Source organism: Quercus robur, chromosome 9, assembly GCF_932294415.1.
Source record: "Quercus robur chromosome 9, dhQueRobu3.1, whole genome shotgun sequence".
In the NCBI taxonomy this organism is placed as follows: Eukaryota; Viridiplantae; Streptophyta; class Magnoliopsida; order Fagales; family Fagaceae; genus Quercus; species Quercus robur.
This window is the reverse complement of record NC_065542.1, coordinates 18,690,316-18,712,527: the sequence shown is the minus strand read 5'-3', so window position 1 is coordinate 18,712,527 and position 22,212 is coordinate 18,690,316. Positions and strand designations below refer to the sequence as shown.

Sequence of the window (22,212 nt, the reverse complement as noted above, 5' to 3'; positions counted from 1 at the left end):
AATTCAATTAGACAAAGCCTTTTAAAGTCTAAACTTGTACAAAATTCAATTAGATTCCCAATTAGAATTCAATTGTGGCTAACTTTATACCATGTGTCCACTTAAATTTTTTAATCTTTATGTCACTGTCAAATGAGTTAATGAGTGCAAAATACTAAAAATATAATATTAATGAACTATAAAATAAATAAACAAAAAAATCACATATACTCAATAAAAATCACCACACCTTCCATCTTATTAAAATTAGAAAAAAAAAATTGATCATAAGTAGTATTAAATTTAAGTAAAAAATTTAATATGTGACTAATTACGTTTACTTAAAAAAATAATTTAATAATATTTTTATGATAAAAATTGTGTTTAATTTTAAATGCATCATAGTATCTATACTACTATTTAAAAGATTTCATCTATTTAGGATTCTCATTTTTTTTGTTCAAAAATGCTCTTACACTCTTATATTCAAGTAGAGACAAAACTAAAGGATAATCTAGTAAAAATACAACTTTAACTCCCACTAAAACATTGCCTAAAAAATAGGATCACTTTCCTTTGATTTTCAAATTGCTTTATTCACTTCTAAATTCAAATCTATACTATTATTTAAGAGGATTCCTCTATTTGGGATTCTTATTTTTTTTGGTTCAAAAATGCCCCATACACCCTTATGTTTAAGTAGAAACAAAACTAAAGAACAATATGGTAAAAATATAATTATAATTTCCACTAAAACATTGTCTAAAAAATAGGGTTACTCTCTTATTGATTTTCAAATTGCATTTTTTTTTACTAAGTGACTATCTTTGAAGATTACAAATAAATTCATATATAACTCCCATTAAAAAATTATTAAGAAAAAAAATTAATAACATGAAAGCCTTTTCTATTAAAAAAATTAATACCTTTCAATAGTGGGGGAGAGAAATTTCAACCAATTGAGGTACTACTAAAAATATATATATATATATATATATATATTACAACTAAAATGTTGTGTTTACATATTTTTAGTGTCAGACCATCACAACTCAAAAATAAGGTTGAAATATTATTTTGCGAAACTTTTATATAACAAATTATTGTACAATTTTGTTATGTCCATAAATTTCAACATAGCACATGCTTCCACTCTTACTAAAATTTTATTAGAATTGTTTATATTACTACAATTAGTATCAAACGGAGGCCTTATCTTTTATTTTAGTTAATAATTTACTTTTATTATAATTTGGAACTATTATATTTTTTAAATACAAAAATATCTAGAGATATGATGAAAAACTTATCAGCACGTGCTCAAACGCTAATAAATTTTAAATACATAATATAAATGAGAAAATATATAATCCTTAAGTTGGAAGGAATGAAAAATGACAATAGTAAAAGAGTTATGTTTACAAATTTTATTTTACCGTTTTAAATCATTTTTATTATGGATAGCATGCCACGTCCACCGCCCAAAAAGCTGTGAACATTTTACGTGCTAACTTATTATCTTTTTAAAATGCCCATAGTTTTTGGTCAATGACAGTGGACCCCACCTCACAGGCACACATCACAGCGCAAACTAGTTACCCTTGTCTCCACACAACGCTCTCTGCGTTCTCTCGATCTCTCTCCTCTCTGTCTTTAAAGGCTAGCCACCGCCATTTTCTAGGGCTTGTTTTTCAAGCCCCTCGAAAACGAAACAGCAAACGAAGTCAAAAAAAAAAAATCCGAATGAAGCTCAAATTTCACGCTTAAAATTGAATATCAAAAAAAAAAAAAAAAAAAAAAAACGAGCTGAGTTTGAATATGGGTTCGAATTCGGAATTGGTACGGACTATTGAGTCCGTGCTGGGAATTTCGCTGGGTGAGTCGGTATCGGACTCGGTCGTACTGATCGTTACGACGTCGTTTGCTGTGATAATCGGACTTTTGGTTTTTGTGTGGAAGAGATCGTCGGATCGGAGCAGTAGGAGTTCGGTGAAGCCGGTGGAAGTGCCTAAGTTCTCGTCGTTGAACAAGGACGAGGACGATGAGGTCGAGGTTGATTCGGGAAAGACTAAGGTCTCTGTTTTCTTTGGAACTCAGACTGGAACTGCTGAGGGCTTCGCTAAGGTAAATCTGTTACTGTTTTTTTTGCCCGTTGTATTCAACGTTTTTTAGTTTTTGAGTGTGTGTGTGTTTTTGTTATGCGCAACATGTAAAAGTCTTTTATCTTTTTCATTTGTTGCCTATGTTAATGTGTAAATGTAAATTCTTAGTATTGAAAGCTAATTTGTTGTTGTAAGAAATTGCGAAAATATATGGCGCTATGAGATTTGAGTTTGTTTAGAATTTAGAATAGAGATTGAAGTGAACGTGAGCTGAGGATACTATGTTTTTAGTTAGGCTAGGCGGTTCTTGTGTTGAGGAGGGCTTTTTATTTTTATTTTTTAAGAATTTAGAGAATAACAGTGTCTTGGTGCGATAGGTCGTGAATTCAAGTCTGGGAATTAGCCTCTCCAAAAGAATTGGGGAAAGGTTGCCTACTAATTACCTCTCACAGGCCCTGTAAAAACAGGAGCTTTATGCACGGGGTACGGCCTTTTAATAGTGTTTTGGTTATCTTATTGTAGAATTTGAAACCTATGGTACACCAATGGTTTTCTTTTTGGTGTAGGCGGTATTTGATCCCTGATTCCTTATTGGACAACAAAAGATTTTATTAGTTGAGTTAACGGGAACCCACAAGGATATTGAAGATGTGTTAAATAAAGGAAGTGAAATTGGTGGGAAGTTTATTTGTAACTTTCATGAGGTTTTATTATTGGGTCGGCGAATGCTATATGCATGTACAGCTTCTGTAATTAATGTAAACTTTATGGTTAGGGTGAAATGGATTGAGATAATTGTCTGCGTTAAAATTGAAACTTGAAATAGCTTTGTTGTGCCTAGTGTTTGGGTGTGGTTGGCGGACTAGGCGCTTTCAAGTTCACGTCATGAGCATGTGACGAGATTAATGTGCATTATATGTGGCATTTACAATCACATGTTTAGTGCACTAATGGCAATGACTTTTTAGTCATGTCATTGTAATGACAGTTGGGATGGACCTGGCTAAGTCATTATCCTGTGTGATTAAAACTTATGTAAATACTTGTATTGAACTCCTGAAATGGTTGGTTCCTTATTAGTAGTTTATCTTTATAATAATAATTACTATTATTTGTCACTGGTTTGGCAGAATTTTTTTACTTGTTTTTAGGCATTAATGTGAGCATGTTGTAATCATAGGCTTTAGCTGACGAGATCAAGGCAAGATATGAAAAAGCAGTTGTCAAAGTTATTGACCTGGTAAGTTGGATTGGAATTGTTGCGTGATGTTGCATTTTTACATGAATAATCCTCTTCAAGAGATTTATTTTTAATATTGTTATTATTTTTTACCATTCGGTATGTTTTTTGATTATGTTTAAAATAGGATGATTATGCTGCGGATGATGATCAATATGAAGAAAAACTGAAGAAAGAGACTTTGGCCTTTTTCATGGTGGCCACGTAAGATAGATCTTTAACTTTACTGGCATTATGTTAAGTTTGAAATGCATATTGATTTTAGGAAGAGTGGTGTATTCAATATATTTGGGCCTGACATTGTAGTTATGGAGATGGAGAGCCAACTGATAATGCTGCAAGATTTTACAAATGGTTTACTGAGGTTAGCAGCTTTACTACAAATCTACAATGAATACAAATTGTAAAGTCACAAGTTGTTAGAAACTTAGAACTTGTACTTTCATTTATATCTGATATATTAACATGCCTGGCTTTTATTTTCAGGGTAATGATAGGGGTGCATGGCTTCAACAACTCAGATATGGTGTTTTTGGTTTGGGTAACCGTCAATATGAACATTTCAACAAGGTAACTTAGTCTGCTGTGTATGCTCATCGTTATCATATCATAATTGTGGCATCTAACGGCACCCTTTTTAAACAGATTGGGAACGTGGTTGATGAACAACTCAGCGAACAAGGTATATGTTTCTATCAAACACCTATTCTCATGGCCTTACTCTCTGATAGGAATTCTCTTAATGTTCCTAGCTGCGCATTTGGGTTACTATTATTGACAACTTGGAAGAGAGTGCTGAAATTTTCAACATTTACATCCACTATTGTGAGAAACACTTTGTTCTATTCTTCTATCATCTAATCTTGTACCCTCTTAAAAAATGCCCCCAAACCCCAAAAGGCCCTTCTTTCGTTTTAATGCTTTCTTGTCTGCCTACTCTAGGGCACAGATTTAGTTATTTGTCTGGGAAGCATTTTGTAGTAATTTAACTTCATGAACTTGTAGTTGTAGGCTTGTAGATGATTTTTATGAAAATAAGAATTTGTATTACATGGTACTCAAGTTTTGGCATCCTCTCTTAATGGTAGCCATACATAATTGATATTGACTTGTTAATGTGACTTTAAATGAACCTTCAGCTAAATGCTTAGGTGACAGTTTTAGTGGTATGTAAGGCTATGTTATATTTAGTGATTAGTAATTTGTATGTAATCTTCAGATACTTAAGGTTACATGGTGAATTCATTGTGTGACCCGGAGATATAGGGATTGTCTTGCTTGAGCTCATCTATTATGATTTTCTGCATTGCTACCAAATTGTCTCGCATAATGTTTCAGGTTTTTTGAAACCCAATTTAACCAAACTAGTCGGAAACCCGTGCAACGCACGGGAACTTACCTATTTATAATAGACTAAAATAATTTTATAAAATTTTAAATTGATTATGAAACTATACTATTGCATGAATTGCTCCTATCTTTTTGAGTTATAATTTGATGAATAAGTCAAATTTAGATATTGAAAAAAAAATAACTAAAAAGTTCTGATGTTAAAACGTTCGAAAGGGGAAAAAAAATCAGAAAAATTACTGGCATTGCCTAGAAATTATTGAAATAAAACAAAATATATATGACTACCAAATAGAGAAATATAAGAGAAAGATAGGTTACCTTCAAGAGAATAATCCATAGTTATAACAGTTGAAATTTGCTAAACTGTTTCAAATATTGCAAAAAATTTAGATGGTCAAACTTTCAAAAGACAATAAAATTAAAAATCAAAACATTCAGAACCTACAAATCTTTAATTAATAAACAAAGAAGCATGACACCATAAGAGAAAACATAAGATAACATATAGTACATATACCTTACTCCATAGCTGTGAGAAAATATCCACACAAAAGGAATTGAAAATTTGTACATATGTCTTCATAAGGTAAAGCTTAAGGTCATATAATCTAAAATAATATAGAATATAGCATCTTTGAACCACACAAAAAGTTAGCAAACTTATTACAATACTTGTAGTTATACTATATATTGTAAAGTACTACTCCATACAAAACAAAAGCAAAAAAAAAAACTAATTCACAAAAAAGAGAAAAAGCAATAACAAGTGTACCAAAGAAATTGAAGCTTAGGGTTTTCTCTCTTAGTGGAGACGGACAGAAGAGATTGCTTTAGGGTTTTCAAAGATTTTGTCTCTTATATATATTTATATATATATATAAAAGAGACTCCTGTTAGGACTCTCTCACTATTTAGTTTTAAAAATTAAAAGTTTTTTAAATTAAAATGATGATGTGGAAAATTGTGGGAGTTGCAAAGGCTTCGGCTTTATATATATATATAGATTTGTGAATTGGATGTTTTTAACTTCAAAGATTTCTTGTGATGGGGTTTTTATGCAGAGCAAGCACATGCTGTTGTTTAAATATTAATTCCGGTTTCTAAGATAACTATCATTAATTTTTCTTATAAGTTTTTGGCTAAGCTCTTGACCAAAGTTGATGTCTAATAATTTCTTTCAGTTGTCTTCTTAACTTCTGAGACACCGTCTTCAATTGGAATAAGTGGTGACTGCATGAGCCAATATTTTGTATGGTTTCATACTAAAACTTCTTTTAAAATGTGACTTATCTGTATGGCAAAATATACGTCTAACTGGTAACTTCTAATTATGTAAGAGCATAGTTGTTGATCAATTTTTGCTTTGCCCCCTTGATATAATCTGTTTAAATTCTATTGAACTTGTGTCTATTTTGTCAACGCAGGTGCAAAGCGTCTCATTCCAGTTGGTTTAGGTGATGACGATCAATGTATTGAGGATGATTTTTCTGCTTGGTATACTTTGTAATCTTTTGATGCAATTTATCTTATCTATTTTTTTGCAACTTTTTTGTTTTCCTTAACTGTTTTTAAATATTAGCTTTGGGAAGACAGAGCTTTAGTATGCAATATGGCTTCAGTTTTCTGCTTTAATGATTTGGTTGTTGTTTTCTAGGAGGGAACAATTGTGGCCTGAGTTAGATCAGCTTCTCCTAGATGGGGATGATGCTAATACTGTATCCACTCCATATACAGCCATTATTCCTGAATATAGAGTAGTGATTCATGATCCTAGTATTACATCTTATGAGGATAATTACTTAAACATGGCAAATGGGACTGCTTCATTTGATATACAGCATCCTTGCAGGTACTTGGTGTAGTGCATGTGGTTGGTTCTATTATTGCTATTATCGTTTACTAAGTGTGCGTTTGGCATTGGCTTAAAAAGCCTTTTTTTTTACCATTCAACTTATTTTTGCTACTATTCATGGGTCTCATTACATTTTTTGGTACTATTTATGGGTCTCACTGTACTATTTCAACTATCTTTTAGAGTTATCTACAATACTTTCAGCAAAATTTTTTCAGTTTCAGCTAAATAAGCTGTTTTCAAACAGACACTAAATTGGTTTTATTTCTTTTGCTTGAAGAGTTAATGTTGCTGTTGAAAAAGAGCTTCACACACCTGAATCGGACCGCTCTTGCATACATCTGGAGTTTGATATTTCAGGGACTGGTATTATGTAAGTTCATGAGTATGTGATACTTCTATTTACAGATTTGGATTTGTGGCGAAAGCTTTAAGTTGGTGATTTCTTTCTTATTTATTTATTTATTTATTTTTAAAAAATTTCATTCTGTTAACCAGGCTAGTCTGCAACTAGTATTTTTCATTCCATAGTGGGATTTTCATTAGATTCGGATCATGTTAGCACTTGTAGTATGATAGTTTATTTATTATCAGGCCAATGATACACTTGTTGAGGAAAATAATTTATCACTTAAGCTGTCTAAATGACTGAATCACAAGGTTTTTGTGTTTATATATTTCCCTCACATTTACAATAATGATTTTTTCAATTTTCAATAGAAGCATAGAAAATTAACTAATACTTGGAATCTTATATTATAAATGATTAGAGTTGGAAGTAATATCATGGCTTTTCCCTTTCATACTGTGACTTAAAACAACAAACCTTTTTATATTTATTGTGGGGAGAAGGGTTTGACCTATGTTATAGTTGATATTTGATATACATGTTTGTATGGATTTCTTGGCCTAGGTAGAATTGGGCTTTTTTTATTTTATTTTTATATTTTTTTTAAAGGCTTCTGTATATATAGTCTTCCAGGATTAATATCTACTTACCTAATGTGCTCATCTTGCTCTCTCAATGTTAAATGAATAGTTGGACTGGCATAACATATTGTACTTTATACTACTGAAATTAAGTTTTTGACTGGTGATTATCATTCCCCCCTTTTTCCTTAGGTATGAAACTGGAGACCATGTGGGTGTTTATGCTGAGAATTGTGATGAAACTGTTGAAGAAGCTGGAAAATTGTTGGGTCAACCTCTAGACTTGTTATTCTCTATTCACACTGACAATGATGATGGCACACCCCTTGGAAGCTCATTGCCACCTCCTTTCCCTGGTCCTTGCACACTGCGCGATGCGTTGGCACGTTATGCTGATCTCTTAAATCCTCCTCGGAAGGTTACCTTTTTGCCTTTGACAATTTATTCCCTTTTTTCTGTTCTTGATTAATTACTTCAATAATTGTTTTCAATGGTTTCTGATTGTTTGTGCTTTCAGGCTGCTCTGATTGCTTTGGCTGCTCATGCTGTTGAACCTAATGAAGCAGAGAGGCTTAAGTTTTTGTCTTCACCTCAGGGGAAGGTTAGCATATCACTAAGTTTTTGCTTCTTTTTTTTTTTGGAGAAGGGGGGGGGGGGTGGTTCTTTTTGTTCTTGTTATATATTTATCATTTGTTTATATGTTCTTGCTAATTTTGATTTTGATTTTCTTTGTCTAGGATGACTACTCAAAATGGGTTGTTGGAAGTCAGAGAAGTCTACTTGAGATTATGGCTGAGTTCCCATCAGCAAAGCCACCCCTTGGTGTATTTTTTGCAGCAGTAGCACCTCGCTTACCGCCCCGTTACTATTCAATCTCATCCTCTCCTAGGTGTGTTATTCTTCCTAATTATGGTGATTTATCTCATAATATAGAGCTTCAACTAATATTACTGCATACAGATTTGCACCCAATAGAGTTCATGTAACCTGTGCTTTAGTTTATGGTCCAACTCCCACTGGCAGAATTCACAAAGGAGTGTGTTCAACCTGGATGAAGGTAATGCTCAGCCAGTGGTTATGTTTATCATTTATCTCTTTTTTCTTTTTTTTAGTACTGTACTATTGTACTAGGTGGTCTATCAATTCAACATGTGCATCATCTCTAAGGCTTTGTTGTAATATTCAACCATATTGAATGAAAACAGAATGCAGTTCCTCTGGAGAAGAGCCGTAACTGTAGCTGGGCTCCTATTTTTATTAGGCAATCTAACTTCAAGTTACCAGCTGATCATTCAACACCTATCATCATGGTTGGACCTGGTACTGGCTTCGCACCTTTCAGAGGATTTCTGCAGGTCCGGAGTGATTTTATAATAATGGAGTATTATTGCTAGTGTATGTAAAGATGAAAATTAAATTTATAATTCTTCCTCCAGGAAAGAATGGCACTTAAAGAGGAGGGCGTACAACTTGGCCCTGCATTACTCTTCTTTGGATGTAGAAATCGTCGGATGGTAATGATTGTTGTTTTGTGTATACCTTCCAAGACAATTAAATTTTGAAAAGAATTGAGTGCGCTGTATGATTTCCTAACTTTGATCTTTGTTTATAGGATTTTATTTATGAGGATGAGCTAAACAATTTTGTGGAACAAGGTGTGCTCTCAGAGCTGATTGTTGCATTTTCGAGGGAGGGTCCACAAAAGGAGTATGTTCAACATAAGATGATGGACCAAGTAAGTAGTGGTAGGAAACAAGTAAGATTGCTGTTTGTGAGGTGTAACATATTATTTCTAACCACATCAACAATTCTTTTTCATGTACAGGCTGCACATTTTTGGAGCCTGGTTTCACAGGGGGGATATTTATATGTTTGTGGTGATGCCAAGGGTATGGCCAGAGATGTTCATCGGACTTTGCATACCATTGTCCAGGAGCAGGTACATACTCTACCCCTTGCCCTCCCAATCTCTCTCTCTCTCAAACAGAGGTTGCACCTATACCTAAGGAGAGGCAACTATCTTTCAGGGGTATAGGGAAATAATATGGTTCAGGGCTGTGTGTATTACTGTAACATATTTTACTATTATTCTTAAATCAAATTTTGTACCTTCACATACATGTATCACCTTTCCTTTATAAGTGCTTATTTATCTTTTGTACACCTGATTTATTAAACTTTTGTTTCTTGACTGCTCGCATATTTTATCATTTAACATATAGTTGACTAGGCTCGGATTGGCAATGATTTTTAATAAATTTTTACGTTATCTAAATATATATATATATATATATAGTTGACTAGCAACATTTTTTATACATTTATTTGCTTAGATCGAATGGTGCTATGCAACATCCAATTGGCACTTTCCACTTCATCCATCTCACTTATTTTTTTATTGTTTATAAGTAATAAGAAATTTTATTAGAATAAAGGGAAGCTTTAAAAGAGAAACTAAAATTCCTAGAAATTACAATCAAAGGTTCAAAATATCCATGAAATCAACTATAGAAATACAATAACCCTTCTCCCCGCCCCCACCCACTTCTTTTTTAAATCATCTTTCACCGCTGTAATAAAGAATGCACAAAAATAGACTTGAGTTCAATCTCACTTATTTTTATGAGTGCCATTAGTGTTTGGTATTCGATTGGAGGAATCATGTTTCAAAATCTTTTTATGGTATGAATTTCAGGAAAATGTGGAACCATCAAAAGCAGAGGCTATAGTAAAGAAACTCCAGATGGATGGACGATACCTTAGAGATGTCTGGTGACAGTCCTTTGTTGGTTGTAGTATCTGCAGCAAAACGCAGCAGTTGATTCATTTTTCTTCAAGTTCAAGCCTCTTTGAATGGCAAGTTCCTGCTCTCCTGGAGTCATGGCAGCAGGTTGGGACAAACATGATGAAAACCGAAACCTGGTTTCTATTTATGGTTTGCAACATGTTTGTCCCCCTCTTCTTTTACCCCCCTTTTTTTTCTTCTTCTTTTTCAAATACAAGGAAAATTTATTATTTTTAGGGAACAGAATAGTTGCTAAACACAAAGATGTCCATGTCCAAAACAGAATACTCAGGTTGTTTTGGATTGTGTTGTATGAATAATTATAATAAAGTAGAATATGACTGAGTTTTGCTCTTTTTTTATGGACATTTAATTCCTTCATCCAGGGGGCCTAAACTGATACAACTTCATTGTGGCAGTGCCATTGTGTATGATTTAAAAATGAACAAGTTTTGATGGTTGAATTTTCTCCTTGAATAGGACTTTGACTCTTTCTTTTAGGGTTTGGTGATGGAAACATACCGTGTTTTCTTAACATTGCTTTGATGGGCTTACCTAGAAAAATATAGCTGGAATATAAAAAGTACAAGGACCAAAAACGATGGGCATAGTCCAAGGGTCAAGGATACTACTTTAACTTACCCTAATATGTTGTCGGAATACTTCTGCTAGATCAAGTCATTCAACTGTTCAGATTGTAAAAATGTGAATGAAAACTTTGGTACAAAGAACCACTTGGTATTCACCTTGCCCTAGCTGAGTTATTGGACATTACAACAATGGTAGCCTATTGTGTTCTTTTATAGCTTGATTGTCCAGATTGGAAGTAATTCTGGAATGTGGGTGTGTGTTCTTTAAATGAATATAGCATGAGAATGTGTTTGAACTTTTAATTTTCCTAAATCAGCCACTTGGAGATTTATCTTGAATTCATACCCTTTGTTTTTGGTCTTCTAGAAGTTCAATTCCCAAATCAAGTTATTGGGAACATAGCAGTGTTTATATTATATATGACCAATCCTTATTGTGGTATTTTGGAACAAGATAAGATTATATCTTTTTAGTCCTTGAGATGAATGCAGAAACAATGCAAGCACATGGTGACACAGCAAACTTTCATTTTCACATTTTTCTTGAATTAATAAGAGATTGACAGGTGCAATATCACTTTCTTATAGATTATTAGTGATACACTATTTTAATTTTACACCAATAAACACATGACATCTCATAATTACTAAGAAAAATATATGAAAAAGAAAAATATATGAAATTCCTGTATCACTAAGAATAATAAAAAGCAGAATTTACATAAAAAAACAAAAAAACATGACATCTCAATGACTGTTTTATCCAATGGCTCTCTGAAACACCTGCCTGCGATCTCCAATGGGATGTTTATTTCCAAAACTTTTGTTTCCTTTCTTTTATTGTCTTCTCGTTGTCAATATAAAACCACATGGTCCAAATTGCACGTTTGGTTTTGTTTTCTTTCTCGGTAATCGGTATATTTATATACTAAAAAAAATAGAAGGAAAAAAGACAGCTAATGCTGTATAATTGGAAGTGAGTCAGTGAGTGCTTTATCAGTTTATTACTTTATTGTTTCAAAGTTGGCAATTATTATCAATTATTGGAGTATTTTAAGGATAAATTATTCCGTCAATTATTGGAGTATTTTAAGGATAAATTATTCCGTAGTTTGGTGGACTAGTATTTTCAACTTTCTCTAGTTCTCCAACCTAACAAATTAATATACGCATTTAACATTCTATTAAAGGATACTTTCTTTAAAATATTAGTAAAAGTAAATTATACATAAATAATTTTTTTTTTGAGAGAACATAAATAATTAAATTCTAAGAAAACTAAAGTTTCAAAAAAATAAAAAATAAAAACCTAAGAAAACTACACAATCACTTTGGATTAAACTTTCTCAAAAAAAAAAAAAAAAAAAACCTTGGATTAATTAGCAAAGTGAAAATGAAATAAATAATTTAATAAAAGGTTTAGTTTTGGTAAAAAACCTGTGATTAAAAATACAAACGGTGATAAACAAGGTTAAAAAAAAAAGCGGGAAATAATTGATTAAACAATGTATTTCACTTGAGACTTGTTAAGGGAATTAATTTGACAATTATTGAACATAAAGGGTAGAGAGAGAACTCAATTTAAAAAGAACAATTTTTTTAGAAGAAAAAAAAAAAGAAAAAATTTAAGTTAGAGTGAGAAAATGATTAAAAAATAAATGGAAACTAATTACTTATTTGTAGCATGATTTTATCACTAGTTTCCTTTTTTTTTTTTTTTTTTTTACTCTCTAGAATAACGAAAATAATAATAGAAATGAACTTAATAATGGTTTTATGGATAAAATATATGGTAAATTCCATTAATATATCTTAAGATTTGTGTTAATATTAATCAAGTTCAAGACTTTTTAAAATTGATTAAATTAGCTCCTAAATCCAACTTAGACCCTAAAACACTATTAAACCGGTTAGTCATTTTTGTCAATTGTTTGAGAGATTGATATACTAATTTAAAAAAATCATGGACCTAATTGATATTAACCCAATTCTCAACGTATTTTAATGAAGTTTACCTTAAATTATATCTTCTCAAAAAAAAAAAAAAAAAAAAAAATCAGGGGCACTACAGTCATTAGCTCTGTCTCCCTTTAACGGCTCCACTATTTCCCGTACCACCGAAGCAGAATCAATTTTTCTCTGGCGACCATAAAATCACCCTCACAAGGGCGCGCGCGCGTGTCTTCCACGCTCTCTCCCTTCCCTTCCATAACTCTCTTCCGACCAACACACTCTCTCTCTCAATTCCATTTCTAGGGTTTCTCGCTCTTCAAAAAAAACCATGTCCTTATTATTATCACCATAGCTCAAAAAAGCAACAACAACAACAACAACAACAACAACAACAATGACTGAGAAAACTAAAAAGCAAAAGAAAAGCTTCATCAGCGAAGACCATATCTCCTCTCTCCTCCAGAGGTTCCGCCATTTCTCTCTCTCTCTCGCTTTCAATTTCAGCTTTGTTAATTGGATTGTGAAATATATATAATATGTGTTTGGGTTTGGGTTTATGCAGGTACTCGGCGACGACGGTGCTGGCTTTGCTTCAAGAAGTGACGCACAGTGCGGAGGTGAATATGGATTGGAATGCGTTGGTGAAGAATACTTCGACTGGGATTTCTGATGCTAGAGAGTACCAGATGCTATGGCGCCATTTAGCTTACCACCATACTTTGCTTCATAAATTCGATCATGGAGCTCAGCCTCTGGTCAGTCACTCTGCCACTTTTATTAGTTTTTTTTTTTTTTGGGTATCCAAGTGTCCAACTGTATTGGAATCCAGAGTGTCTATGTACACACAAAATTTGTCAAAAAACTTCACACCCTGGCAGATTGTTAGTGGCAGGTGAAAAAAAGAGTAGTTCTAAGTTTACAGGCCACAACTTTTTCCACAACTATCTTACACTTTTTCCTGAACCCACTATTTTTTCTCCGCCACTCATGGTCTGCGGCATGTGGCACAAGTTATGCCATTTTATGCAATCTTAGAATTTTTTGTGAAAAAAATGATGCCATAGGTGGCTCTAGATTAGTAAAACTTTGTCAACTCAATTTTTATGAAAAAACTTGTTAATTTTTTTTTTTTTTGGGTGTGTTTGTAGCATTTTCACATCAATCATATTCTTGTCACATCAATAGTAAAATTTGTAGTGGTTCTAGCATTTTCTAGAGTTTTTAGGAGATACACTATAGAGTTACTAAAATCCTTTTCATCCATTTTGTATGTTTTAAAAAAAAAAAAAATGTTAAGAGTGATGCCAGGGTTACTAGTATACTACAAATTTTACTACATAAGTTTATAACAAAGTGATGTATCATCAATCACAAAAAGTAATCTAGAAATTCATTTGAATGTTTAAGCTGCTACAAATTTCACTTCAAAATGTGCGTGAATTGATTTGTTAATTAATGTCATTGGTGCCACTTTTAACAACATAATAAATAAAATTTTGAATTAGTTTTTATGATTGATAACACATTAGTTTGTAAGCCTTAAGTAGTAAAATTTATAATATCCTTAACATCATTCTTTTTGAAATGAGTAGATTAGATTTTACCATGGAATAAACATTAACTAATATTGTTTTGGTATTTATTAAATTTTTGATGATGTGACAAAATCCGATCCGCCTTATTTCAAAATGAATGGATAATATGAAACTATAGTTGAATGCTGAGGTATGTTAAAAAAAGAAAAGGTCTTACCTAATGCATATGATGGGGTTTGTGAGAAGGTTAATATGATGACTAGTATTGAAGTTTTGGTATTTGATGGTTTGATAGTAAATAGTTGAATTTTAAGCACATTTAGGCACATGGGAGAGGTGCTAAATATGTAATGCATTATAAGGATTGGGGAAATTATCTGGGTACTACAGGGTGGTATTTTAGAAAATGTTGAATGACCCTAGTTTGTGTTTTTTTTGGCTAGCAAGTAAAAGATTGCCAACTAAGATTTTGGCTTGGCAATGAATATTTGACAGCCTAAATGTTTTGGCAACACAGTGTGGAGTCTTGTAATTATAAGACTAAGCGTAACATTGAAAATGTGTTTGTCTTGGTCATTTTTTCTTCCGGTCTTTGGATGGAAGCAACTGAACTCTTTATGTGATGATAGTGATTACATCCTATTGGAACAGGTTTTGGCATTCCATAGAACATTCTTTTAAGTTTAATTATGAATACATTAAAAATATAGCCAAGTTATCTTGCGAGCTTGAAGTAAAAATTTATTAGCTTCTTGCGCACCCACTTCTTTAGTGAAATGGTACTTATTTCTGGTCCTATCATAATAGAATGAAATACTTGTACTGTGCATAAATACGTTATCATCTTAAAACTTTCTCAGATTTATATAAATTAAAATGTCCACCTCTTGTGAGACAGAACTTTCGCCCCACCAAATTGCAAGCTATACTGTCTTTTGTCTAAAAAAATAACCTTTTCCTCACATGCCCAGAGTTATACTTAAGATAGATATATTTTTCATATAACACCGATGTTAACATTGGCTTGCAGGATGATGATAGTGATTTGGAATCTGAAGTGGAAGCATTTCCCCCTGTTAGCTGTGAATCTTCAACAGAGGCTGCAGCATGTGTGAAGGTAAGTGACTGATGTGTTTTCATTATTTTGATTTTCTTGGTAAATACTTTTAATGAAATAGGTTTTGCTTGATGAATTGACTATTTCTATTTTTTACTTTACTGGATGGCCAAATAGCCCTGCCAGTTTGCTTTGAATTATGTTTTTTTTTTTTTTTATATGTAAGAAGAAAATTTATTTTAAAAACTACTTCATGAGTAGTCAAATGGAAGGGAATCACTAGATGTGAGCCCCTAAGCCTGAGATCAATCAAACATAGAACCAATAAATGAAGCAAGCAGCTAGTCTCCCGAGCTTTCCACATCCTCAGACATGCATTTATTGCGCTTCCGAGCTTCCCCAACCAATTCATCCAACCAAAAAGGAGATTTGGTTCCGTTCTTAGTAAGACCCAAGAGACCCCAAAAGATCTAAAGACAAATGCCACAAGTGATTAGCCTTCTCACAATGAATCAATAAATGATCCACTGATATGATGAAGATAAGGAAGAGCTCTAGGAAAAAGAAGATTAAATATACAAAGATTCAAGAATTGTGGTCTAGTTTTGATGTCGGACCTTCTTAGCACCTTTGATAGGTCATTTTAGTTATTAGTATTAAGTCTTTTAGGTTGAGAAGCTGCTGGATCAGTTTTAATTAAGTTCTATTAGAATAAGGGCAATTTGGTAATTTTCAGAAATCTGGTATGGGCTGACCTTGGCCGTAGCAAAGGCTCATGAGTCTTATTTAATGTTTGCGTGTTATTAAGTCTTTTATTTAATTATTATTATTATTAGTATTCCTTTTCATTCTAGGAATAGGTTATTTAGAGTCCAATTCCTACTGGGAAAAGGATAACTATAGCCTCTATATAAAGGCTCTTTTATGGTCATGTTATGGAGAACAGCTTATTTTTAAACTTTGTTTGTGTGATGCAAACTTCTCCAAGGTGTGATGCCAAGGAACCCTAGGTGTGATGCTTAGGAAGACCTAGGTGTGATTGCCTAGTGTTTTATTTATGTTATTTTCTGTTTATCCCCTGTCTCAGCCCCAAAACAGCCATCAACATTCCTTCTTTCCTAACCTAAACTTCAAAACATCAGCCCTTATTCAAGAATTCATCAAGAAACCTAGTATAGTGCTGAACTTCTTAACGGACCTGTATCAGATAATGATGGAGGACCATGGCAGCAACCATTGAAGACATATAAAATGCATCCTAAGACTTTTAATTAGTTTTAAGTGTTAGGGGTATTTGTTTATCAAAAAGTGTTAGGGGTATTTTAGTAATTTTATGTTTTCTGGAATGGGCTGTGTTATTAGTCCATTGGGTTTTATTTAAGTTTAGTTATTTAATTTGGGTTTAGTATTATAGCCCAAGGAGTCCAAGTTTTATTAGGTTTTTAAGAAATCCTAGTTCTACTAGGAAATTTTCAGACTTTAGAGCTATAATCTTTTATTTACTGTTCATGGTTACTATTCACAGCACTGTTCACTGCAACCAAAATCTTGATTTTCACCTTTGTTTCATTCCTAAAGCCCTATTAAACCCTGTTCCCCTTGTCCTACGTCAGATAAGCTTACAATTATGCTTTGCTGACAAAAAGATCTAGAATCCAATCTAGACATGTGTAAGAATATACAAGTAATTAGAAGGCTTTGACTTCATGAATTTATTATTGTTTAGAATCACTTAGAAGATTGATGATTGAAATACAAAGAGGCTGTCCCATGATATATATTCTGGCTCAAGTAGGATTCCATAAACTGCCAGCAACTTGCTGATTCTGAACTGTACATATTCCACAGAGGAAGTTTTAAAATTGGTTTTTAGCATAGAGAATAAAAATTGTGGCTAAAGACTTGGGTATGTGACATCAATTAGGGCGAAGAAGCATGTGCCATCCCTCCCCCTGACCAATCCACTCCGAAATTCCACTGTGTACAATTTACCATTTGTAGATAGTAATACATCTTGATCGTGTTCTTCTATGAATGGGTGTGACAGCTGAGGTTTTGCATCAAAAAGGTTTGATTAGATATTCATGACATTTTGACATTTTTTTCTCAAAAAAATGACATTTTGATTGTTTGCATTTTATTGATTCTGGTTTTATCCCAGTTGTATATGCGTTCAGCTTTTATCCATTTTGATAACTTCTGGAGTATTCATGCCATCAAATATCTGTTCAGTCGTTTAGATTCTTATTTTCACTGGCAGGTCATGTTTTCACATCCAATAGGGGTTTGATATGTCTGAACAATGATGGTGCTTGAATTATTTGTTGATTTAACTGATTTATAGATCTTCATTTTCTCTTGCTTATTTTATGGGAATGGTTGCTTTGTTCAGGTACTAATTGCTTCTGGATTACCAAGTGACACTAGTATCCCAACCAGCTCAATAGTTGAGGCTCCATTAACCGTAAATATACCTAGTGGCTCTTCATCAAGAGCTTCTCCTTCTGAAAATTCAGAAGCCACTTGTTCAATGCAAGGGATGAACATTACTGTTCCTGTGTCTGTTCAGAAACAGCCCCTTCCTTCAGCTGCTGCACCTCATGAATTATTGGATGCAAATGGATCAGCAAATGGCAGCATGCCTCTTCGAAGGAAAAGAAAACCATGGTCAGAGGATGAGGATCTGGAACTGATAGCTGCTGTGCAGAAATGTGGTGAAGGAAATTGGGCAAATATTTTAAGGGGAGACTTCAAGGGTGATAGGACTGCTACACAGCTATCTCAGGTTATTTTCCTTCTGTCAACCAACACATTAAACTTTACTTGGTTGTTTCATTAGTAAGCATTTGATTAATAGTTAATAGAAACTTTCTAGGTTAAAGCCGTTTCCTTATGGATAATTATAATTTAAAAAAAAAAAAGTGTTTCACTGGATCCCATCTGTGATTGATCAAGAAATTCAGCTTCGTAGTCTAGTTGAACCACTTAGGCTGTGGGATGGATGATAGCTGACTCATCTCTAAGAAATCACTCAGATGTACCATCTGTTAGACAGACTAATTAAGCATTCTACTGCAGTGAGATGCATTTACAGTGGTTCTTGCTTTCTGTAAATTTCATTTTCTAGTAAACCACATGAACTGCGAATCACTTGATTTTACAATTTAGGGCCATAAACCTTTTTAACATCTTGAAAAGTCTTTTTTTAGTTCACATGGTGCTGTTTAGTTTTTGCCTTATTAAAGTAACATACTTCCTCTATATGAATTATGGTCTCCTATTCTGCATCTCACTTCATATATGTTCCATAAAGGAAATAAACTGAGACAGTATTTTGTATGCAGAATGAACTAAAATGAATCATTTTGAAATTAAGGGCGTATTTTGGATGACTTACATTTTTTTTTTTTTTTTCTGAACATTTGATACAATGTAGGTCAAGCCGGTGAAAAACTGAAAATTTAACCTCATAGAGCTGTTTTGCCCTTCCTTTTCTTTTTGCATGGTTTTTCTTTTCTTCCTAATATTGATTGTTATGGGCTTTTCTTACATATGCAGAGGTGGGCCATTATTAGGAAGCGACGTGGCAACTTGAATGTGGGAACCAATCCCTCTGGCTCTCAACTTTCTGAGGAACGGCGGGCAGCTCATCATGCAATCTCCCTAGCCCTCATGCCTGTTAAAAGCCTAACAGCAGCTCGCCCTGGTAATCTCTTCTCCATTTTGATCTATTTGACTTTATTGAAATACCTGGCAAACAATTTATCAAATTCTATTACTGCTTGATTAACCAATCAGTCTGTTCCGTTCTTATTGGATGTATTTGCAAGATGAAGAGATGTTACATTCACGGTTTATTATGAATCTCAACTACTTGGTGGGTGAATCACCTCTTTCTTGGGGGACATGCTTGTTTGATAACCCCCATAAGCTGTTTATTTGTTTATCCCTGAAGTTGTGGTGGAAGGTCAACCAAAGCTGATGCTATTTTCTCATCATAGCGTTCTATGTGTAGTTCAGGCCAATGTTTTGAATCTTCTTTGTTGCTAGCCTGCAGTGTTTGATCATGTGGAGATCTTATATTCTATATATATATATATATGGAGAAAATTGAATCGTATGAAATTTTTAGCAATCAATTTCTTGATTTATTCCAATCCCATGATTTTCTCCAATAATTTAATGCTTTGTTTGGTCTTTACTAATACGGAAAGTGTATACTTTCCTACAGAATTATTAAATTTTCCTGTAAGACAGATCGGATATAATTTTGACAAGGCAAAATGAATTTCCCTGAGAAGATAAGATAAATGATGTGTGTTTCTTAAAGCTTTAAACTTCTATACTTTAGCTGAAAGCAATTTACAAAGTTGTCTTAAATTTGTATGAATGGTTATCTTCCGTTACATGATTGATTGCGTACTATTTTTTGGTTTATGATGTTTCTAATGCAATTAGTTTTTGGTACTTGCCTTTTCTAAATATGGACTATCCTTTGAATTTGGATCAGCTGGCACAAATACAACCAGTAACTCTGTTCTTCCAACTACAACTGCTGAAGCTGTTAAGATTGGCAGCAGCTCACTACAAGCCAAAGGCCAGTCTCAGCAGGGCCCTGTCCCTAAAAAATCATCTCCCGTGGGATCATTGGGTTGCACAGAAAAATCTCGAGTAGCTGCAAAAAAGCCTTTAACAAAGCCTGGTATTTGTTCAGATTCTGCGTTAAGAGAAACTGCAGTTGCTGCTGGTGCACGAATTGCTTCTCCATCAGATGTTGCATCATTTATCAAGGCTACACAGGCAAAGAATGCTGTCCATATCAAACCCACTGGTGTTTCTTCAACAAAATTGCCCATGCCTCGTGGTGTGTCAACTCAAATAGAAACTCAAACCAATGTACGTTATGTTGGCACTGGCCTTGAAGCTGCATCATCTTCCTCCCATCCTGCTGTCACAGTCATACCTACTGCTTCGCATTCTGGTTCAGTAAAGGCTGTCTCACCAACCATTCAGCATAGTCCATCCACCTTTGCCACATCATTGAAGACGTCATCTGAACATACTAACATTGTTAGCTCTACTCTGCCCTCTGAAGTTCTGCCAAAACAGGAGGTTAAGACTGCAGAAGAGATCAAAGCTTCTGCATCAGGCAATGCACCCAAAGAGCAAGTCCAAGAAGATAAAGCACCGTCATCAGACACTGAAACAGTGTCTAAAATACAAATGACTGATGTTAAGAATCCTAATAGTTCTTTGAACAAGAAGACAGATGATAGTGCTGAAGGAACTGTTGTTGTTGACCAGGCTGAAACTAGACAAAATGCAAATGAAAACGAGATGATGAGTTCACCAGTTAGAGGTGACAATCAATCTGCCCCTGAGGTGAACTCTGAGAATCAAAGTGCAAATGAGAAACGGGCAAATTTGCCAAGCATGATAGAAGATGAATGTGGTGAAAAGCAGGAGGTTCTAATTAAAATTGAGGCTGGCAATGAGATTGAAGGGGAGAAAGTTAAGTAACTTGTGCAAATTACTCTTAACAGGATTTTGTTGGGTTCTATTTTGAATTGTTTTGGGAAAATCGTGTAGTGTAAATCTAAATGTTAAAGAATATGGAAATTAAATGATAAGATGAGCATCTTTGTAATATTATGCTAAAATGTGTAATTATGATAGTTTCCCTATATATATATATATATATATATAGAGAGAGAGAGAGAGAGAGAGAGAGCAAAGTAAGTAGGGTGTTATTAATGTCTTGAAGAAAAGAAAAGAAAAGAGAGCAAAGAAAGTAGGGTGTTATTAATGTCTTGAAGAAAAGAAAAGAAAAGAAAAAGAAAAAAAAAAGCTGAAATTGTCCACTTATGGTATGCACGGATGAGACTGAGCAGAAGGAAGCTAGTAATGAAAGTAGCTAATTAAAATGTGTTTCAAATCAATGGATTTCAAATCCAAATCCAAATGTTGTCATCCAAACACAACCTTAGATAAAACCAGAAATTTAGACCGTTAAAACAACCTTCATCCTGGACAAATGAGAGCAGGGTGCCATCAAGCCAGAAGGCAGTTGACTATCTGTTTCTTCTTTGCTACATTGCTAGGGAACTATCTTTGTTAGGCGTCAAGTGGGTTGCACTTCAAGGTTGTGAAGGTGTAAGTATCCAAGGACAGCTATTTTATAGGCACTAGAGCAATGCAATTATTTTATTTTATTTTTTTTAATGCCTGAATGTGGTGTAAGCAGAAATAAAGAAAGATATACTTAACCTATGATTATATTGAATTCTGATTCTTTGGTGCCATAAATATTATACATTCCCTGAGTGGGATTAAACTTGCCATCTCATCTTTAAAATACGTATTTTTGTGAATTGAGACTTATGATGGTTTGCCTTTTCTTTTTGGGATTTTTTAGATATGTGAATATTTTTTGTCTTCATCTTTAAATGATTTACATGCTACTAGAGTATCTCAAAGAAAAAAAAATCTACTATAGTGACACATTTTCTAACCTTTACTTAATAACCAAAAATAAAATTATATAAAAGAAAAATAAAATCTCTGGTGCCATACATTTATGCACAGTAGTAAAGTCCACTGCATGGATGGTTCAAATATGCGCAATTGATTCTCACCTTAAAGATTCTATGTTTATGAAGACCCCCTTTAGTAGATAGATTAGGATTACAATGAAGTTAACCTGTTATTTGGCATTTAGTGTTAGAACACCTGTATAAGTAGATAGATAGATTAGGGCATGTTTGAACACCTGTGTATATTCATTTATGTCAATTATATGACCCTCCAATTGAGTCCAGCTCTCTTTTGCATAATTC

The 22,212-nt window shown here is 33.5% G+C and overlaps 2 protein-coding genes across 2 annotated transcripts; both read left to right on the top strand.

Moving 5' to 3' along the window:
* The first annotated feature begins 1,558 nt into the window (after positions 1-1,558).
* On the top strand, positions 1,559-10,705 carry LOC126698214 (NADPH--cytochrome P450 reductase). Its single transcript, XM_050395288.1, has 18 exons — positions 1,559-2,103; positions 3,262-3,321; positions 3,449-3,525; positions 3,628-3,685; positions 3,808-3,891; positions 3,967-4,003; positions 6,099-6,168; positions 6,329-6,523; positions 6,807-6,899; positions 7,649-7,874; positions 7,974-8,057; positions 8,194-8,345; positions 8,417-8,513; positions 8,662-8,811; positions 8,893-8,970; positions 9,069-9,191; positions 9,282-9,395; positions 10,152-10,705. The coding sequence occupies exons 1-18, from the start codon at positions 1,798-1,800 to the stop codon at positions 10,230-10,232; spliced, it is 2,085 nt and encodes a 694-aa protein (XP_050251245.1). The 5' UTR covers positions 1,559-1,797; the 3' UTR covers positions 10,233-10,705.
* A 2,233-nt stretch (positions 10,706-12,938) lies between these two features.
* LOC126698945 (uncharacterized) lies at positions 12,939-21,028 on the top strand. Its single transcript, XM_050396464.1, has 6 exons — positions 12,939-13,249; positions 13,347-13,539; positions 15,350-15,436; positions 17,769-18,161; positions 18,935-19,082; positions 19,887-21,028. Exons 1-6 carry the CDS (start codon positions 13,179-13,181, stop codon positions 20,894-20,896), a joined length of 1,902 nt encoding a protein of 633 aa, XP_050252421.1. The 5' UTR covers positions 12,939-13,178; the 3' UTR covers positions 20,897-21,028.
* Positions 21,029-22,212: the final 1,184 nt, after the last annotated feature.